The sequence below is a fragment of the Rhinolophus sinicus genome, linkage group LG03 (genome assembly GCF_036562045.2).
Source record: "Rhinolophus sinicus isolate RSC01 linkage group LG03, ASM3656204v1, whole genome shotgun sequence".
Lineage (NCBI taxonomy): Eukaryota > Metazoa > Chordata > Mammalia > Chiroptera > Rhinolophidae > Rhinolophus > Rhinolophus sinicus.
Window position 1 is genome coordinate 103,434,332 of NC_133753.1, and position 21,256 is coordinate 103,455,587.

General features: G+C 39.9%; 1 protein-coding gene across 1 annotated transcript in view; it reads right to left on the bottom strand.

Annotated features, from left to right (window-relative positions):
* LOC109460015 (general transcription factor II-I repeat domain-containing protein 2) overlaps positions 1-21,256 on the bottom strand; it is a 65,579-nt gene that overhangs the window by 42,695 nt on the left and 1,628 nt on the right. Inside the window, exon 2 of the mRNA XM_019755013.2 lies at positions 7,164-7,267. Coding sequence (XP_019610572.2) covers positions 7,164-7,262 — 99 coding nt within the window. The 5' untranslated portion in view covers positions 7,263-7,267. The remainder of the gene's footprint in view (positions 1-7,163; positions 7,268-21,256) is intronic.

Genomic DNA, 21,256 nt, shown 5'->3' on the forward strand with positions numbered 1-21,256 from the left:
CCTAAAACCCTTGGAATTCCCTAAGTGAAGAGAGCAATAAAGCGTCTCTTATAATGTTAAAGAAGTTGATTTTTGGACCACACCTAAAGACGGGGGCTAGTTGCCAGGAGAACCAACCCGAGGATCAATCAGAGGGTTGGAACATCCAGCCCTACCTCCTGACCTCTGGGGAGGAGAGAGGGTAGGAGGTTGTATTCAGTCACCAATAGCCAGTGATTTCATCCATCATATCTACATAATGAAGCCTCCATAGAAACCCAAAAGGATGGGGTGGGGGAGCTTCCGGGTTGGTGAACAAACGATTTGGGGAGAGTGGGGTGCCTGGAGAGGGCACAGAAGCTACCTGCCTTTTCTCCATCCCTTGTCCTATGCATCTCTTCCATCTGGCTGCTCTGAGTTGCATCCCTTTATAATAAACCAGGAATCTAATAATTAAAATGCTTCTTTGAATTCTGTGAGCCACTCTAGCATATTAACTGATCAAAGGAGGGGGTGTAGGAACCCCCATTTATAGCCAATAGATCAGAGGTATAGGTGACAACCTTGACTTAAAATTGGCATCTGAAGCGGGGGCAGTCTTGTGGGGTCGGATGCTATGTCTGGGAAGACAGTGTCAGAACTGAGTTTAATTGTAGGACACCCCGCTGGTGTCGGAAGAGAATTGCTTGTTGGTGTGGGAACCCTCCCCTCTGCATTGGAAATGGGTAAGAATCTTTTTTCCTATGTTCTTCTCTGAGTTTTATGATGTTTACGGTATATTGGCTGCAGACTCTTTGACTGCCTCTTCCTGTGACAATAATTTTTTAATATCATTTTAATAATTTAATATTTCCTCCAACATGGTTGATCACATTTTTATCATCGACGGGCAGGATGCAGAAAACATGGAGACTGATACACAGACACACTTGCTGTTCATCACAGGGCTCCAGGCATGCCCTACAGACAAGCATCCTGATACGGGCTACTTTGTGTAACTCCTTTCACAAATTTCACACAATGTTTATTTAATACCGCATATGCTACATTACTGAGTATATTCTTGACCAGAGGGAACTTCTGTTTTGACAAGGCATCAATTAAAAACAAATCCTCTGTTTACAATTTTACCAATTTAAAGACTGGAAGAATTTTCCAGACTAGCTTCTGGCTCTGTACATTTAAAACCTTGTTTCGCCTCTACTTCTCAGATACTTCTGGATACCATACGACCTCAGGCCTTGCCCCTTGATGTCATGTTACCGGATGAGTTGACACAGTGGACTGCAGGAATATTCCTGGAACCATTCTTACACTGGGACTTCTAGTGTATCAAGGCATCCAATAGCAGTAACTTACCCAGACACAAAAATAACAGCAAGCCACATAATACCTGCCACTAAATGAAACTAAATGTATCCCCAGCCCAGCTTCCCCTTCTCAAGACCCCAAAGATGCCATGTCCACTCCAGCATCACCAGACATGGTGGATTATGGTCAGCAGAATAATGGCCCCACAAAGACGTCCATATCCTCATCCCCAGAGCCTGTGAATATGTTACTTTACATGGCAAAAGGGACTTGGCAGATGTGATTACATTTAGGATCTTGAGATGGGAAGATTTTCTTGGAATAATGAGAGCCCAATGCGATCACAAGGGTCCTGATGAGAAAAAGAGGGACGTAGAGGGGCGGACGGGTGGCTCAGTCGGTTGGAGCTCGGGCTCTCAACCATGAGGTTGCCAGTTCGACTCCTGCAATGGATGGTGGGCTGTGCCCCCTGCAACTAACAATGGCAACTGGACCTGGAGCTGAGCTGCGCCCTCCACAGCTAAGACTAAAAGGACAGCAACTTAAAGCTGAACCCTCCACAACTAAGATTGAAAGGACAACAACTTGAAGCTGCGCCCTCCACAACTAAGATTGAAAGGACAACAACTTGACTTGGAAGAATCCTGGAAGTACACACTGTAGCCCAATAAAGTCCTATTCCCCTTCCCCAATAAAATCTTAAAAAAAAAACACAAAGAGGGACACAGAAGGAGGAGATGTGACAATGGAATCAGAGGGTAGAGAGGTGCCTTTGCTGGAAGGTGCCACAAGCCAAGCAATGTGGGCCAAGGAATGTGGGCAGCTTCTAGAAGCTGGAAAAGGCCAGGCACACCTTCTCCTCGGTAGCCTCCAGAAGTAGCGCAGGCCTGCTGACAACTTCATTCTAGCCCTATAAAACCCATTTTCTGCCTTGACTTCCAGAACTGTCAGATCATAAATGTGCGTTCTTTAAAGCCACTAAGGTTGTGTAATGTGTCACAGCAGCCACAGGAAACTAGCTGAGGGGCTGTGGCAGAGGGAAAGTCAGAGGAGGAGACAGCAACTTTAACTGATGGGTTAAAATACCTTATTCTAGCAAATTTTACAGGAACATATGTGGTCATATTTCCAGGACTCTCCCAAAGCCATAGAAGGTGCCAGTGTAAGAGGGGGGCCCAGAAGCACAGACCCCATTAGCTTCATGGCAAATCGTGTCAAATGAGCCAAAAATTCAGTAGTTAATCCAACATATAGACTCTGGTATCAGGTGAAGTTATCGATTTTTAGCCTTACTTTGGACTTTATCAGTAGAAGAGATCTTTTTTTAAAAAATTATTATTATTATTTTTTAAGGGGAACAGGACTTTATTGGGGAACAGTGTGTACTTCAGGACTTTTTTCCAAGTCAAGTTGTTGTCCTTTCAATCTTAGTTGTGGAGGGTTCTGTTCAGCTTCAAGTTGTTGTTTTTTCAGTCTTAGTTGTGGAGGGCGCAGCTCAGCTCTAGGTCCAGTTGCTGTTTTCTAGTTGCAGGGGGCACAGCCCACCATCCCTTGTGGGAGTCAAACCGGCAACCTTGTGGTTGAGAGGACATGCTCCAACCGAGCCATCCAGGAGCTCAGCGGCAGCTCAGCTCAAGGTGCTATGTTCAATTTTAGTTGCAGGGGGCGCTGCCCACCATCCCTTGCGTGAGTCAAGGAATTGAACTGGCAACCTTGTGGTTGAGAGCCCGCGCTCCAACCAACAACTGAACCATCCGGGAGGCAGCTCAGCTCAAGGTGCCATGTTCAATCTTAGTTGCAGGAGGCAGAGCCCACCATCCCTTGCGGGACTCGAGGAATTGAACTGGCAACCTTGTGGTTGAGAGCCCACTGGCCCATGTGGGAATCGAACCGGCAGCCTTCGGAGTTAGGAGCACGGAGCTCTAACCGCCTGAGCCACCGGGCCGGCCCAAGAAGAGATCTTTTTAAAAACATTTTTCTTGTTATGAAATATGTATATTATAAAAATTTTAGCAGATACAGAAAAGTATACAGAAGAAAAACAAAATCCCCTGTAACTTCATTACGCAGAATCAATCACTATTCACATTTTGAAATATGCACACACATACTTTTAAAGAAAAAAATTAGAATCGTACTACTGTATCATAGGTTGGCATTCTGCTTTATTTACTTATTTTTGAGGATTTATAATCCTGAAAAACATGGTTTTTAAAATAAATTTCTAATATTCTGTCCTGGATGATTCAGTAGGGTCCAATGTAATCATTATATGACACTTTAAACATAATATTATTGAAAAGTTTTTTTTTCTATGACAAATAATACTATAATAAATGCCTAAGAACATTAGTATTTCTGTGCATGTTTGATTATTTCTGTGCGATGGAATCAGACAAGTGGAATACCTGAGTCAAAAGGTGTAAATGTTTTTAAGGTTCTTGAAACTTATTACAATAGCATTTCAGAGGGGCTCGCACTCCCACCCACACACAGTGACAGAGGACATGTCACCTTACTATTACAAGCACTGAGCATCATTATTTATGGGCTGGGCTTAGTGACTCACCAGAATAAGACATGGGGAGGGTAAGATAGTAACTTGACAATGGAGAAGTGGGGCAGGTGCTACCTGTATTAGTCAGGGTTCTCCAGAGAAACAGAACCGGTAAGAGATTATATACATATAACATGAGGTTTATTATAAGGAATTGGCACCGGTGATTGGCTGAGAAGTCCCACGATGCAAGCTAGAGACCTAGGAAAGCTGGTGGTGTAGTTCAAAGGCCTGAGAGCTGGAGAACTGATGGCATAAATTCTGTCCAAGTCTGAAGGCCTGAGAACCAGAAGCACGAGGGCAGAAGATCGATGGGCCAGCTCAACAGGCAGGCAGAGAACAAAGTCAACCTTCTTCCATCCTTCTGTGCTGTGTGGGCCGTCAATGGATTGGATGAGGCCCGCCCGCACTGGGAAGGCCATCTGCTTTACTCAGGTCACCAATTCAAACGCTCATCTCTTCCAGAAACACCCTCACAGAACACCCCAAATACTGTTTATCCAGCTATTTGGGCATCCTATGGCCCAGTGAAGTTGACATGTAAAATTTATCTTCACACCACCGTGGCCAGGCGATCAAGGTGAACCTCACCAGTATCAGACATGCTGATGGCATGCACCCCTGATACAAGTGATGAGAGGGGCACTTCACTCTGTGGTCTTCTTTCCAAAAACCCTTAACCCCAGTCTAGACAAGAAGGAAGTATTAGAGAAACCCAAATTAAAGGAGATTCGATAAAATACCTGACCAGTACTCTTCAAAACTGTCAAGGTGTATAAAACAAGGGAAGACTGAGAAAGTGTCCCAGATCAAAGTCGCCTACAGAGACATGATGACGACAAGCAATGTGGTACCAGGGGGGTGGGGTGGACCCTGGAATAGAAAAGAACTGATGAAATTTGAAAAAAGTCTGGAATTAGTTAACAGTAAGGTACCAATCTTGGCCTATTCGTTTTGAAAAAGGTGTCATAATGACGTACAATGTACCGTGGTTATATAAGTTATAGGTGAGGAGTATATGGGAACTCTGTACTCTCCCACTTTTCTGTAAATCTTAAAAGTATTCTTCAATAAAAATTCATTTAGAAAACCCGCAGACTCCTTGGTTCCTAGAGGTGTAGGGCAGGAATGGAGGGGGAGTAATTATTTAAGGTGCAGCGTCCCGTTTAGGAAGATGAAGCTTTGCACATGGGTAGCGGCGATGGCTGCACAACAATGCGAGTGTGCTTAATGCCGCCGCACTGTACACTTAGAAATGGTTAAAGTAGTAAATTTTATATGATATAAAAAAGACCTCTTGATTTCCCCTCAAGAACACTTCATAGCTGACATCAATCCATCAGTAAGTCTTATCAATTCTCCCTTCAACAGATCTTTCTAGTCCCGTGACTCTTACGTCCTCCACCATTCCTACCCTGGACCAGAACACTGACGTTTTCTACCCGAGCCACAGCCACAGCTCACTGACTGATCTCCCTGCTTCAACTCTTGTTCCATGTGTATCGATTTTGCTCACACAAACACCATTCCTGCACAGCACTTCTTCACTCAGCCTTCCAATGGCCTCCCACCGCACTGAGGAACAACGTCCAGGGCTCATGATCTGACTGCGAGGTGCCTCTTGAACCTCATCTCCAACCACGTTTCCTTTCCTCAGTCTGCTCCTGTACTACTGGACTTCCTGATGTTCCTTGAAAACAACAAACTTGTTCCCACCTCAGGGCCTTTGCACAGCTGTTCTCATGGCTTTGAATACTCTGCCCCTGGATACTGGCAGGACTCACTTCTTCAAGGTCTTTTCAGAAAAGGCAACTACCCAGAGAATTTCTCCCAGACCATCTGCTTATCTAACCATTTGTTCTCTCACCTAAACCTGCTTCTTGACCTTTCTTTTCATTATAATATTATATTTATTAATACAAACACAGAATTTATTGTCTGTCTCCCCAAATGGAATATGAGCTCTACAAGTATGTGCGGGGAACGTCATCTGTCTTCTCAAGTCATACGGCCTAGATACAGAAGGCACTTACTTCATGAATATTTGTCAGATGAAGGAATGTGATCAGCTCTTGCTTAAGGTATTTCTAGTTCTTTTCAAATAGACCTTGATGTTTTCTTTTAAAACTTATTTCAAGTTTTTTTTTTTTTAAAGTGTAAGTTACCTCCAGAAAATCTAGGCTAATCTCCCCATTTCAAGAGCCTTCACTTAATCACATCTGTAGAGTTCCTTTTGCCAAATAAGGTAACACTCACAGGCCCAGAGGTGAAGCCATGGATGTCTTTGGGGGCAATTATTCAGTTTACCATCATAGGTTGCTTTCAAAATTTCTCTTTATACTTGGTTTTCTGCAGCTAAAATATGATGTGTATGTGTGGGCACACATGCGTGTATGTGACTGAGTTATGTGTGTGTTTGATGCTTTGCCAATTCACCCAATAATGTTCTTTACAGAAAAATAAAAATAAATACAAGTAAAATAAAATAAAAATAAATACATCTCTCTCTCTATTTTTTCTGGTCAAGGATCCAATCCAGGGTTATTCTTTCTATTTGGTGTCCTGTCTCTTCAGTCTCTTTCCACCTGGTACAGTTCTCCATCCTTTCTTTGTCTTTCACGACACTGACATTTACATAAGTCCAGTCCAGTTATATTGTAGAATGTCCCTTAGTTTGGGTTTGTCTGATGTTTCCTCATTAGATTCAGGCTGTGCACTCTGGTGGGAATGCCACAGCAATGGGTACTGCTCCTTCCCAGGGCACCCTGTCAGGAGGCACGTGGTGTCAGTCTGTCCCATTGCTGCTGATGCTCATTTTGATCACTTGGTTAAGGGGGTGTCTGTCAGGTTTCTTCACTTTTATAAAGTTACTGATTTTCCCTTTTTAATCAATAATTATCTTGCATTTGATACTTTGAGGTTATGTAAATCTGTCATCCAATTTTTACCCTCAAGGTACAGTTGACATTTCGATGTAAACAGATGCATATAAGCGGATTATTAATTTACTTTTGAATTTAGACCAAAAAAAATTCTCAAACAAGGTTACACAGATGCCTTCATTAAATTTTCAGATCTGGAAAGCTTAAATCAATATCATTATATCCGTATGTAAGAAAAACAACAACAAAAAAGATAATTAATTTAAAAAAATCATCTGACAAGCCCATTATCCTCTATGAAGAAGGGTACGCTTACACAGACAGGATGAAAACTTAAGCTGAACATTAAAAATGACAGTGAAATGTTTCACAGGTCTGTTATTCCGACAGTGATCCAATCATGGGACGTTTTACAGAACTGTAGCCCGCCTCACCATGGACTCGAGAGCAGACATGAGGAATGTCACCACCATCCTGCTCTCTGAAGACTCCTCATCTTCCACTGGCAGAGTAGACATTGCTACTTGGGCCATGATCCCTGTGCAAGAGAAGAAAGAAGAAAGTGAAACCCAGTGTCCTGCTAAACACACATTTAGAGCTGAGGGTCCTCCCAAACGACCTACATCAAACCTTTCCGTAGAGTAGGAGAAATTCACATTTAAAGACATTAAATGATTTGCCCGAGATCTCTGTATGATAATGCTATCTTTCACATAGTGTATTTTTCACATCACCTCCTCACAAAATAAATTCAAGTGTTATGCTAGAGAAGCATGTTGACTACTTCCCAGATGAGGAAGAGAAGACAATGAACCTCACTGATCCAAAGATGTTTAGTCAGATTTCAGCACGGCAGTGCCAGCACGTGGTACCCAAAGGGATCCCACATGCCATTTCATATACACAGAAAAAGGCGCTAAGTGAGTTTGTATATTAAAGCCGGGAAGAGAAAAATCCCTTCTTTTCTTTCCTGCTAGGACTTCCGCATAAAAACTCATTCCAAACTTTGGCAAACTCTAAATCAAGTTAGCATTAAAAAAATTTTTTTGAAAAAGTTTCTCCAGCACCGTCAAGAGCTTTTTGAAATACAGCATGCAAAATAAATACCTGTCAGATGTGTCATGCCCCTGCCATGGTTGGCTTCATTATATTTGTAAGCAAAAGACAAGCAAAGTAGCCAGGCTGGTGATGCAAGCTTATCGAGCATGAGGAACCAGCAACCATGAGAGCCACGGTGTGGGTTTCGCAGACCACCAACCAGCTCCATGACCCCCGTGGGCTGCACCCAGGCTCTTCTTCTATGAAGGGAACACTAAATCAATCACTTTCGCCTCTGACCTTTTCTCAGCCCCCTCAATTTAAAATCAAGGGAACCACATATTATATGAGTTGAGATGTCACCAGAGCCTCGTGGAGACGTCCAAGAGAGGACTCAAGAGAGGACTCAACCCAGAGCAGCAGTGACTGGGTTCTTGTCTCCATACAAGAAAGAATTCAAGAGGGAGACAGATACAGGAAAGGGAAAAAAGATTTATTGAAAATGAAAGTACACACTTGAGAGGAAAGTGGGGGGGAACTCAGAGAACAAGTTGCACAGAGGTCACGATCAAGGGTCCTTATCCGTCCCGGGGTGGGACTTGGTGAAGTCCTATTGATGTAGTTCATTCATCTCCTTCCCTCGGGTGGGACCCTTTCTTTCCTGCTTTTTCTTCCTTATTTGGTTTCTGTGGAACTGTCATGGTGTCAGGTGCAAGATGGGAGTCATAGTAACCACAATGCAAATAAGATTATAATGACATTATAATTAGCTGAAGATCAGGTCCCAGTCATAGGGATGAGTCTTGCTGGATGAAACTGGTTCTTGTTTCTCTCCAGTTGCAGGTGCGGGGTACACTCACTTGTGACTTGTGTAACCAGTGAACCCCCTAGAGGGAGTTGTCAATTTCCTAGGCTACATATCCTGCCTCATACCCGTATGATATATCCAGAATAAGGAAATCTATAGGGATACAAAGATCAGTGGTGGCTTAGGGCTGAAGGGTGGGTGTCTAAAGGGTACAGAGTTTCTTTTTGGGGTGATGAAAATATTACAAAATTGACTGTGGTGATTACGGCACAACTCTGTGAATACACTAAAACCTACTGAATTGTATACTTTAATGGGTGAATTGTGTGGTAGGTGAATTTTATCTCAAAAAAAGCTTTTTTTAAAAAATCAAATGAAATCAAAGGAGGTTGGATGGAGAAAAAGGAAATTAACACCCAGCAAACATATACTAGGGGCCAGTGCTTTTCTGAACATCAAATTTAATACTCATACGTCCTCTAAGAGAAAAGTTATTCCCATGCAAGCACCCAGAATGGGGAGGAAGCTTGCTCAGGGTTGTACATGATTCATGGTAGGGCAGGGGCTGGGACCACAGTGGAGAGCCGGCTTGGAGCCTAGATAAAGAACCTCGCGGGGGTAGTGCCCCATGGTTAGAGGGACCACACGTCCTGGGCCAGGACACGCCTAGTTCACTCTGCCTTACAGGTGAAATTAGTAACAGAGCTCCCTTCACTCAAGTGCCTGGAAGATACATTATAAAATGTTTCCATGTGGTGGTTTGTGAAATGAAAAACCATCACTAGGACATGGCATTGTGTGTCCTTAAAACAACCTTCAAGCTCAGAGGTCTCTCCATGAAGCAGACCAAAAAGCAATTAAAGGATCGTTCACTCTTCACTTTAAGTAAAGGAACAAGTTTTTGTTATAAAAATCCTTTCAACTGATGTAAACTAGATCCTCATTAGGGTTATGTTTCATTTCTTTGATTATTAAAGGTGAAATACCTGTTCATGTCATAAAACTTTTTTAAATTGAGACATAATTTACATATAGTAAGTTCATCTTTTCTAGTGTACAGTTTTATATGTTTTAACAAATATAAAGTCTGTAGCCACGACTAAAATCAAGGTATGGGACAGAAAGTTCCACCACCTGCCAAATTCCTCCATGTCCCTTTGTAGTCAATTCACACCCTGATCAATCCACTCTGGTCATAGCTCATCTGTTTTCTATCCCTGGTGTTTTGCCTATTCCAGAATGTCATATAAATGGAATCCCACGCTGTGTTGTTTGGTGTATCTATTGATAGTTTATTTTTTTATTACTGAGTATTCCATTGCAGGGATGTAACACAGTTTATTTATCTTTTTGCCAGTAAAAGAACTTTTGGGTTGTCTGCAGTTTTTTGATGGTTATGAATAAAGCTACTATGACCATTCATACGTAGGCTTTTGTGTCAACCAAAATTTTCATTTCTCTTTGTAAATACCTAAAAATGGGATTGCTGGGTCATATCTTAAGTTTTGTTTTTAGCTTTATAAGAAAGTACCAAACTGTTTTCCAAAGTGGCTGCACCATTTTGTGTTCCTACTACTAATACATGAGAACTCCAGTTGCTTTGCATCTTTTTAAACATATGGTATCGTCAGCTTTAAAAAAATAAAAAAACTGTAAAAAAAACACACCCCAAAACCCAAACTTTAGCCATTCTAACAGGTAGGCAGTATTATCACTTTGTAGTTTTAAATTGCATATTCCTAATGATTTGTACATTTCTGTTTTTAAAAATTGTATAGTCGGGCCAGCCCGGTGGCTCAGGCGGTTAGAGCTCTGTGCTCCTAACTCCAAAGGCTGCTGGTTCGATTCCCACATGGGCCAATGGGCTCTCAACCACAAGGTTGCCAGTTCAACTCCTTGAGTCCCACAAGGGATGGTGGGCTCCGCCTCCTGCAACTAAGATTGAACACGGCACCTTGAGCTGAGCTGCTGCTGAGCTCCCGCATGGCTCAGTTGGTTGGAGCACCTCTCAACCACAAGGTTGCCGGTTCGACCACCTCAAGGGATGGTGGGCTGTGCCCCTTGCAACTAGCAACAGCAACTGGACCTGGAGCTGAGCTGCGCTCTCCACAGTTAAGACTGAAAGGACAACAGCTTGAAGCTGAACGGCACCCTCCACAACTAAGATTGAAAGGACAACTTGACTTGGAAAAAAGTGCTGGAAGTACACACTGTTCCCCAACAAAGTCCTGTTCCCCTTCCCCAATAAAATCTTAAAAAAAAAAAAAAAGAATTCAGATCAAATAATTTCACATGAAAGGCACAACTTGAAATGAGTATTTTTTTTTAAATTAAAATCTATTGGAGTAACAATTGTTAGTAAAGTTACATAGATTTCTGTAATACATCATCTATATATCACATTGTGTTTTCACCAACCAGAGTCAGTTCTCTTTCCATCCCCATATATTGTATCCCCTGTACCCTCATCTACCACCTCCCTCCCCCCTTACCCTCTGGTAACCACTAAACTATTATCTGTGTCTATCAGTTTTTGTTCCTTTGTTTGTCTTATTCTTTTGTTGTTTTTGGTTTACATACCACATATCAGTGAAATCATATGGTTCTCTACTTTTTCTGTCTGACTTATTTCGCTTAGCATTATAATCTCAAGACCCATCCATGTTGTCACAAATGGTACTATTTCATCTTTTCTTACCACCAAATAGCATTCAATTGTGTATATATACCACAGCTTCTTTATCCATTCATCTTGGCCACCGTAAACAAAGCTGCAATGAACATTGGAGCACACATGTCTTTATGGATAAATGTTTTCAGAAATTTTGGGGTAGATACCCAGGAGAGGGATTGCTGGGTCATATGGTAATTGTATTCTTAATTTTTTGAGGAACCTCCACACTGCCTTCCATAGCAGCTGCACCAATCTGCATTCCCACCAACAGTATATGAAGGTTCCTTTTTCTCCACAGCCTCTCCAACACCTGTTACTATTTGTCTTGTTGATGATAGCCATTCTGACTGGGGTGAGGTGATATCTCATTGTGGTTTTGATTTGCATTTCTCTGATAATTAGTGATGTTGAGCATTTTTACATATGTCTACTTGCCATCTGTATGTCCTCTTTGGAGAAATGTCTCTTCAGGTCCTCTGCCCATTTTTCAATTGGGTTGTTTGATTTTTGTTGTTGAGTTTCATGAGTTCCTTGTATATTTTGGATATTAGCCCCTTATCGGAGGCGCTGTTTGCAAAAATCTTCTCCCATTCAGTTGGTTGCCTCTTTATTTTGTCGATGATTTCTTTTGCTGTGCAGAAGCTTTTAAGTGTCATATAGTCCCATTAATTTATTTTAGCTTTTACTTCCGGTGCCTTTGGAGTCAAATTCATAAAATGCTCTTTGAACCCAAGGTCCATAAGTTTAGTACCTATGTTTTCTTCTATGCAGTTTATTGTTTCAGGTCTTATGCTTAAGTCTTTGATCCATTTTGAATTAATTTTGGTACATGGTGACAGATAGCAGTCCAGTTTCATTCTTTTGCACGTGGCTTTCCAATTCTCCCAGCACCATTTATTGAAGAGGCTGTCTTTTCTCCATTGTATATTTTTGGCTTCTTTGTCAAAAATTATCTGACCATATTTATGTGGGTTTATTTCTGGGTTCTCAATTCCATTCCATTGATCTGTGTCTGTTTTTCTGCCAATACCATGCTGTTTTGATTACTATTGCCCTGTAGTACAAGCTGAAGTCAGGGAGTGTGATACCTCCAGCATTGTTCTTTCTTCTTAGGATTGCTTTGGCTAGTCAAGGTCTTTTGTGGTTCCATACAAATCTGATGATTTTTTGTTCTATTTCTTTAAAAAATGCCATTGGGATTTTGATGGGGATTGCATTAAATCTGTATATTGCTTTGGATAACATGGCCATTTTAACTATGTTGATTCTCCCAATCCATGAGCACGGAATGTCTTTCCATTTCTTTGTGTCTTCTTCAATTTGTTTTAAAAATGTCTTATAGTTTTCAGCATATAGGTCTTTCACATCCTTTGTTAAGTTTATTCCTAGGTATTTTATTTTTTTTGCTGCAATTGCAAAAGGAATAGTTTTTTTTATTTCTTTTTCTGAGATTTCATTGTTAGTATATAGGAATGCAATGGACTTTTGTACGTTGATTTTGTAGCCAGCAACTTTACTGTATTCATTGATTGTTTCTAATAGCTTTTTGGTGGAGTCTTTAGGGTTTTCTATATATAGCATCATGTCATCTGCAAAGAGTGACAATTTGACTCCTTCATTCCCAAGTTGGATGCCTTTTATTTCTTTCTCTTGCCTGATTGCTCTAGTGAGGACTTCCAACACTATGTTGAAAAGCAGAGGTGATAGGGGACAGCTCTGTCGTGTTCCTGAACGTAGAGCAAAGGGCTTCAGTTTTTCACTGTTAATTATGAGATTAGCTGAGTGTTTGTCATATATAGCCTTCATTATGTTAAGATATTTTCCTTCTATACCTATTTTATTAAGTGTTTTAATCATAAATGGATGTTGTATTTTGTCAAATACTTTTTCTGCATCAATTGATATAATCATATGATTTTTATCCTTTATTTTGTTTATGTGATGTATCACATTGATGGATTTGCGTATGTTGAACCAACCTTGTGTCCCTGGGATGAACCCCACTTGGTCGTGATGAATAATCTGTTTGATGCATTGTTGCATTTGATTTGCTAGAATTTTGTTTAGGTTTTTTTGCATCTGTATCCATCAGAGATATTGGTCTGTAGTTTTCTTTGTTTGTGTTATCCTTGCCATATCCTTTGGTATCAGGGTGATGTTGGCCTCACAAAACGAATTAGGGAGTATTGTCACTTCTTTAATTTTTTGGAAGAGTTTGAGTAGGACAGGTATTAGATCCTCTTTGAAGGTTTGGTAGAATTCACTAGTGAAGCCATTTGGTCCTGAACTTTTGCTTTTGGGAAGGTTTCAGATGACTGATTCAATTTCCTTACTGGTGATTGGTCTATTTAGATTTTCCAGTTCTTCGTGATTCAGCCTAGGTAGGCTATATGTTTCTAAGAAGTTGTCCATTTCTTCTAGGTTATTGAATTTGGTGGCATATAGTCCTTCATAGTATTCTTAGATGATCCTTTGTATTTCTGTGGTGTCCGTGATAACTTCCCCTCTTTCATTTCTGATTTTATTAGTGTCTTTTCTCCTTTTATCTTAGTGAGTCTAGCCAAAGGTTTGTCAATTTTATTAATCTTTTCAAAGAACCAGCTGTCACATTAACTTTTTCTATTTGTCTTTTTGTTCTCTATTTCATTTAGTTCTGCTCTGATTTTGATTATCTCCTTTCTTCTGCTGACCTTGGGTTTTACTTGTTCTTCTTTTTCTAGTTCTTTAAGGTGTAACATGAGGTTATTTATCTGGGGTTTTTCTTGTTTCTTGAGATAGGTCTGTAATGGTATAAATTTTCCTCTTAAAACTGCTTTTGCTGCCTCCCAAAAATTTTGGTAAGATGTATTTTCATTCTCATTTGTTTCTATGTCTCTTTTGATCTCTCCTCTTATTTCGTCTTTGACCCAGTCATTCCTTAAAAGTATGTTGTTTAATCTCCACATATTTGTGGTTTTTCCTGCTTTCTTTTTGCAGTTGCTATCCAATTTCAAAGCCTTGTGATCAGAGAATATGCTTGGTATGATTTCAATCTTCTTAAATTTGCTGAGGCTATGACCCAATATATGGTCGATCCTTGAGAATGTTCCATGTACACTAGAAAAGAATGTATAGTCTGATGTTCTATATGAAGTGCTCTATAAATGTCAGTTATGTCCATTTCATCTAATGTGTCATTTAGGGCTGTTATTTCTTTATTTATTTTCTGTTTGGATGATCTATCCATAGCTGTCAATGATGTATTTAGGTCCCCTATTGTAATTGTGTTTTGGTCAATTTCTTCCTTTAGTTCTGTTAGTAGTTGCTTGGTATATTTCGGTGCTCCCTGATTGGGGGCATAAATATTGATGACTGTTATGTCTTCTTGTTGTATAGTCCCCTTTATCATTATGAAATGTCCATCTTTGTCTCTTGTTACCTTTTTTATCCTGAAGTCTGTTTCATCTGATAGCAGTACGGCTACATCTGATTTTCTCTGGATACCATTTGTTTGGAATATCAATTTCCACCCTTTCACTTTGAGTCTATGTTTGTCAAATATTTCCACCTTTAAAAAGTTGTCTTGGCTATTGCTGTCCTTTTACTCATTTGTGTGAATTGTAGAATATGCTTACCAAGTCTGAAGAAAAGTTATTTTGAGGTTTTGTTGGGATTCTATAGACTTTTCATGTTAATTTAAAAACAACTGACATCTTGAAAATATTAGTCTTCCCGTACTTAAGACTTATTCAGATCTATTTTGTCTTGTGGCAGTTTACTGTTAAGGTCTTGTATATTTTTTAATCGTTTATTTCTGGATATTTTATGGTTTTTGTTGCTGCTGTTGTGTTGCTTCTCTTTCTAATTGGTCATTGCTGGTGTATTGGAAAGTTATTGATTATACGTTGATTGTATATTCAGGTTACTTAATGATATTTAGTGATACTAATACTTCCGTATTAGTATTGTATTATATTGTATTGTACTGGTATTAGTATTGTATTAGTATTGTAGCTCAGTATTTTAACTGAGATGTGTCTCTTGGAGGCAGCATATGGTTGGGTTTTTTTGTTTGTTTGTTTTTTCATCCAATCTGCTACTCTGTGCCTTTTTATTGGTGAGTTCAGTTCACTTACATTTAGGGTGATTATTGATATGTGAGGATTTCCTATCATGCTATCTTTGGTTTTCTGGTAAGACTGTGTCTCCATTGTTTCTTTGCCTTTTTGTTGTCTATTATTTCTGTGTGATGGTATTCTATGATTATTCCCTCTGTTTCTTTTCTTTTATTATGTGATATATTTCAGTTCTAGATTTTTTTGAGTGGTTACCGTTAAGTTTATGTAAAAGAAAGTTTGATAGTTAGAGTATTCCATTTTCTTCAGCATGCTTACTTTCTCCATTCCCATATTCCAGTTCAGGCCTTTACTCTCCCCCTTTTTGTGTTTTGGTTGTCACAAATTATCCCTATTTATACTGGTTGAATAGTTTCCTTTAGTACTTCTTGTAGTGCAGGTCGTGTGTTAGAAAATTCCCTCAGCGTCTGTATGCCTGGAAAGGTCTTTATTCCTCCTTCTTATCTAAAGGATATCTTTGCTGGATATATTATTCTTGGCTCATAATTTCTCTCTTTCAATAGTTTGAATATTTGATTCTACTCCCTCCTGGCTTTTGAGAGTTTCTGCTGAAAAATCTGATGATAATCTAATGGGCTTTCCTTTGTAGGTTACCATCTTCTTTTCCCTGGCTGCCTTGAGGATTCTTTCTTTGTCATTAATTTTTGACAGCTTCAATACAACATGCCTTGAAGAAAGCCTGTTGGGGTTGAGGTATTTAGGTGTTCTATTTGCTTCTTGGATTCAAGGATCCAGTTCTTGAAATGATTTTTATTTTATGGAAAATATGTCCATCAGCAATCATAGAGTTTTCACTCCAATTTCTCCTCTGTATTTTTAGAAATCAAATGCATTACTTGGTTGAAATATTAAAATTATTTTTCCATGGAAGTTATAGAAATCGCACAAAGATTTTAAAATAGATTTTAAATATATTTAACACGTGTTCCATTTTTATCTAAAATAAGGGAAGCATTTGTTTTAAAAAAGGATTAATGTGAGTAAATTAGCACTGGTCTATATGATAAACCTGCAACCAAAGATCTTTAATATGTTATTGCTATTTAAAGTTAGGACTAAGACACTGATATTCTTGACCATCATCTTTCAGAGTAAACTATTTTAAACACTGTTACAAAAAGAAAAGAAACAACGAACAAAGTCTCATACAGCAGAGTCCTATTTATAGTGGAAGTAGGTACGCCCAAAGGCAAACTCAAGCATGGTCAAAATTATCTGAAGGAGCAGTAAATGTCTGTCTCTGAACATTTTTCTTGTACAATTTCTTTAGTTGTTTAGTGATGAGGCAGAGAAAGTGTTAATGACGGTGGGCCCATGGGGGACGCCCAGGCCTGTATCCTCCTCCCAAGGGGCTGCCCAGACTCAGCCCCTAGAGATAAATCTTCCTGTCACACATCCTTAGAAAAAGGAGATAAGACCCAACCAGTAAAACCAAGTTTTTGACGCCTGTGCAGATCACCGAGGCCTGCCCCCAGCATGAACTCCAGCCTCATTATGATACAATTAAAATAAAATGAACATTAAGGTCCCCCCATGGGTTTTTCTGTATGCATTATGGATGACAGTATGTGCAGAAAGAAACTAGTCATATAACCTGCATATCTCAATCAAATGACCTCAAAGGGATGTCATATCTCCTGTTGTAAGAAAATTTACCTGTCCTTTCCTATATAAGAAAAAGCTAACCTAATTCCACACCAGAACATTTAGTGGTTAATTCCACGCCAGAACATTCAGGGAGAGGCTTTTCTAGCTCTTTATCAGCAGATGCAACTTTGCCAACATTGCACATTTTTTCAGGTAAGTAGTTCTGAAATATGAGTTCGCAAATTGAGTTAGCAAACTAGTTGCAACGATGTTACTAACCTTTTTTGATATCAGAGGGATTATTCATTATGAATTTGTACCAACTGGACAAACAGTTAACCAAGTTTACTATTTGGAAGTGCTGAAAAGGCTGCGTGATAAAGTTGCCGACCTTAACTTTTTGCCAACAATTCATGGCTCTTGCATCATGACAATGCACTAGCTCACATGGCACTGTCTGTGAGGGAGTTTTTAGCCAGTAAACACATAACTGTATTGGAACACCCTCCCTATTCACCTAATCTGGCCCCCAAAGACTTCTTTCTTGACCCAAAGATAAAGGAAATATTGAAAGCAAGATATTTTGATGACATTCAGGACATCAAGGGTAGTAATGTGACAGCTCTGATGGCCATTCCAGAAAAAGAGTTCCAAAATTGCTTTGAAGGGTGGACTAGGCGCTGGTGTTGGTGCATAGCTTCCCAAGGGGAGTACTTCGAAGGTGACCGTAGTGATATTCAGCAATGAGGTATACAGCACTTTTTCTAGGATGAGCTCGTGAATTTAATTGTTGGACCTCGTATGTCAGCCACCCTTGCTGGTTCTGAGTTGTCTATCGGCAGGCCATCCCTCTTTGGTGGTGGTGGGGTACCCTTTTCTCTTAGAATTTTGCCATTGATCGATATGTCTTTATAGTTAATGTCTTCCAGGAATAACTTGAATACTTTCCAGTCTCTCTAAATCTTACTGAGGCAGGACAGGTAGCCTAGGAAACTGACAACCCCCTCCAGGCAATGCACCTCACTGATTACACAAGTAACAAGTGACTGTATATGGCACCCGCAGCTGGAGAAGAACAAGAACCAGTTTCATCCAGCTAGGCTGAATCCCCTTGACCGGGACCTGACCTTTAGCCAATTTTAATGTCATTATAATCTCATTAACACTGTGGTTACTACGACTCCCATCAAGCATCTGACACCATGACAATCCCAGAAGAGACAAATAAGAAAGAAAAAGTGGAAACTGAGGATCCCACCTACTGGGAGGAAGCCATGTCAACAGGATGTTACCAAATCCTGCCCCAGGTATAAATACCCCTGGTCAGGACCTCCTCAGTGAGACTCAATCTCTGAACAATTCCCTCTCAAGTGTGTACTTTCATTTCAATAAACTCCCTGTGCTTTCTCCCATCTGTCTCGCTCTTGAATTCTTTCCATGCGGAGACAAGAACCTGGTCACTGCTGCATAAGCCTCCAGTGACATTATCACATACTTGTCTAGCCACCAAGCAATTACTGGAACACTCGACACCACAGTTTGATGGCTCTCGTGTTGGTGGCATGAATACTGGATGTATTGTGACCACACTTCTAATTGTGACCTCTCACTAAGTCCCACGAGCGACTTTTCTCTCAGTGTTGACATAGATTGTTGTTTCTAACATTATTCATCCAATGAAGTTTAGGGGCCTGATGTAAAAAATGGGCATGTTTAAACACTAGATTCGCATGTGAGGTTGTGAGATGCTCATGCTGAGAGGCTACAGAAAACTGAGATCATTTAAGGGACTCGCATATTCCAGACTCCCATCTCATGTGCAGACCTAAATCAGATGCTTCTATAGTGGAATGGCAGAAAGGGCCTGAAATATTTAAATAGCTATTTTTCTCATTTCATTTTTGCAGCTCAACCATGTTTAAATTCTCATAAGCAGAACATCTGTGTAGTGTGACTCCATTGTATCTATTATATTACACAATTCTTTCCTTAGAGAAAATTTCGAGTCTTTCTCTAAAACACAAAAGTAAATTGCTCGATTGACATCTATTACTAGTACCAATAGTAAAGACTTTGTTTTGTTAATTACCACAGTAATTCCCTAAGAGGACTGTGATATCAAAACTCTGATTTTCAACAGAGAATAAAATAACAGGCTGAATGAAACTAGGTGGAACTCAAAAGGATATCAGTTGGTATCAACTGAGCTACCAGCAATAATTTAAAAAATTAATGTTTCATAATTATTGCTTTGCTTCACCCTTAACGACAAATGGAGGCAGAAACCTCATCTTTTACATTTTATGATTTCGAACACACCATGCATTCAAAATAATAAAACATAATTATAAGCTAAGATGGGGTTTCCCACCCTGAAAACATTTCCCTTAGAAAAAAGTCATTACATTCTAATAAAGCTAAAAATCCTAGACAATGAGAGCTTGTACTACAGAGTAAAATCTCCCAAAGGCTACCTGGTAATTAACTTCTTTTCAGCAGCAACATTCATTTAGATCACAGATTTTAATATAATAATTTTTTGCTCTCTTAAAACTGGACACGTGTACTAAAAAGACTCTCAAATCTCATTTAGTTTTCCCAGCAATCCTTGGGAACTTTCTCACCTTTTCAACATAATATTTTACCAATGAAAAGCAAACATCTAGAACAGGGATAAACAATCTGCGGCCTGCGGTCAAATCCAGATTGCTACCTATTTTTGTAAATAAAGTTTTATTGGAACACAGTCACTCTCATTTGTTTTCATTTTGTCTATGGCTGCTTTCCTGCAAAGGCAGGGTTGCATGCATGTGACAGACCACATGTCCCGAAAGCTGAAAATACTCATTATCTGGCCCTTTACAGAAAAAGTTTCCCCATCCCTGGTCTAGAATTCATGTCCATCACTTACAATTTTCATCATTTGGAATGTCATCCACTCCATTTATCAAATCTCTGAAATCTTGAAATAGAGGCCTGGTTTATTTTTTAAAGTGTTTCTAGTTTTCCTTTCTACAGGTTAATTTTTCAGTTCTCTGAGACCTTGATTTTAATTAAGAAGTGCCTGAGGGGCGGCCGGTTAGCTCAGTTGGTCAGAGCACGGTGCTCTTAACAAGGTTGCTGGTTCGATCCCCACATGGGCCACTGTGAGCTGCGCCCTCCACAACTAGATTGAAACAACTACTTGACTTGGAGCTGATGGGTCCTGGAAAAACACACTTAAAATAGAAAATTTAAAAAAAAAAGAAGTTCCTGAGGTGCCACCTTCTGCACAACTCAGCCCAGGCCTACAGTAAACAGAAACTAGAAACTCAAGTATAGTTTGAGTTTGACCACCTCAATACATTTCAGCATTCAACAGAAATGTATTGAGGTTGTCAAAAGGTACAAACTTTCGGTTTAAAATAAATCAGTCCTGGGGGTGTAATGTACAGCATGGTGACTACAGTTAACAATATCATATTGTATATTTGAAAGTTGCCAAGCGAGTAGATCTTAGAAATTCTCATCACAAGAAAAAAAACCCGTAACTATGTGAGGTGATGGATATTGACTAAACAAACTTATTATGATGATCATTTCACAATATATACATGTATCAAATTCCTATGGTGTACACCTAAAACAAACACAATGTTAAATGTCAATTATGTCTCAATAAAACCGGAATTTAAAAAATAGCAACAAAATTCAAGAAAACAAAGTATTCTATTCTGGAATGATCAGTGAGTTATGGAAGTGGGCTACAAATAACATGTCTTTTCAAAAAAATTTAAATGATTCATAGATAGTCAAGAACTTTAGTTTAGCCAAATAAATGAATAAAAATTAAAACAACAATAACAAAAATGTAAAGCACACCTGCTATGTGAAAACAAGCACTGCTGGTAGGGCGGAAACAGAGGTGAATAAAATCCACCTCCTGCGCGCTCACGTGAGACATACTTAAAACAAACATGGCAGAATAGCAGGTCATAAAGGCAAAATGAAAGCCAGACATCCTTGAAATGGTCCTGGGTGTGTGGGAAAGCAGAGTCAACAATTGGGGTGATGAGAGCCTGACGGCACGTGAGCCAGCTCTGCAGTCTGAGAATAAGGACAGAGGCGGTCCAGGCTGAAGGTGTGGGCAAAGACCCAGCACTCTGGGCAGCAAACCTCAGGGCTAATAACACGCAGGCAGGAAGAACAGTGTTCCTCTCCAAACGGCCACTGCACATTATCACTTGCTGCAGCGGGTGCCAAGCCCTGTCCACGAAAGGCAAGGTGGCCAGTCACACAGATCAAGCCTCCCTCTCCAGGTGGAAA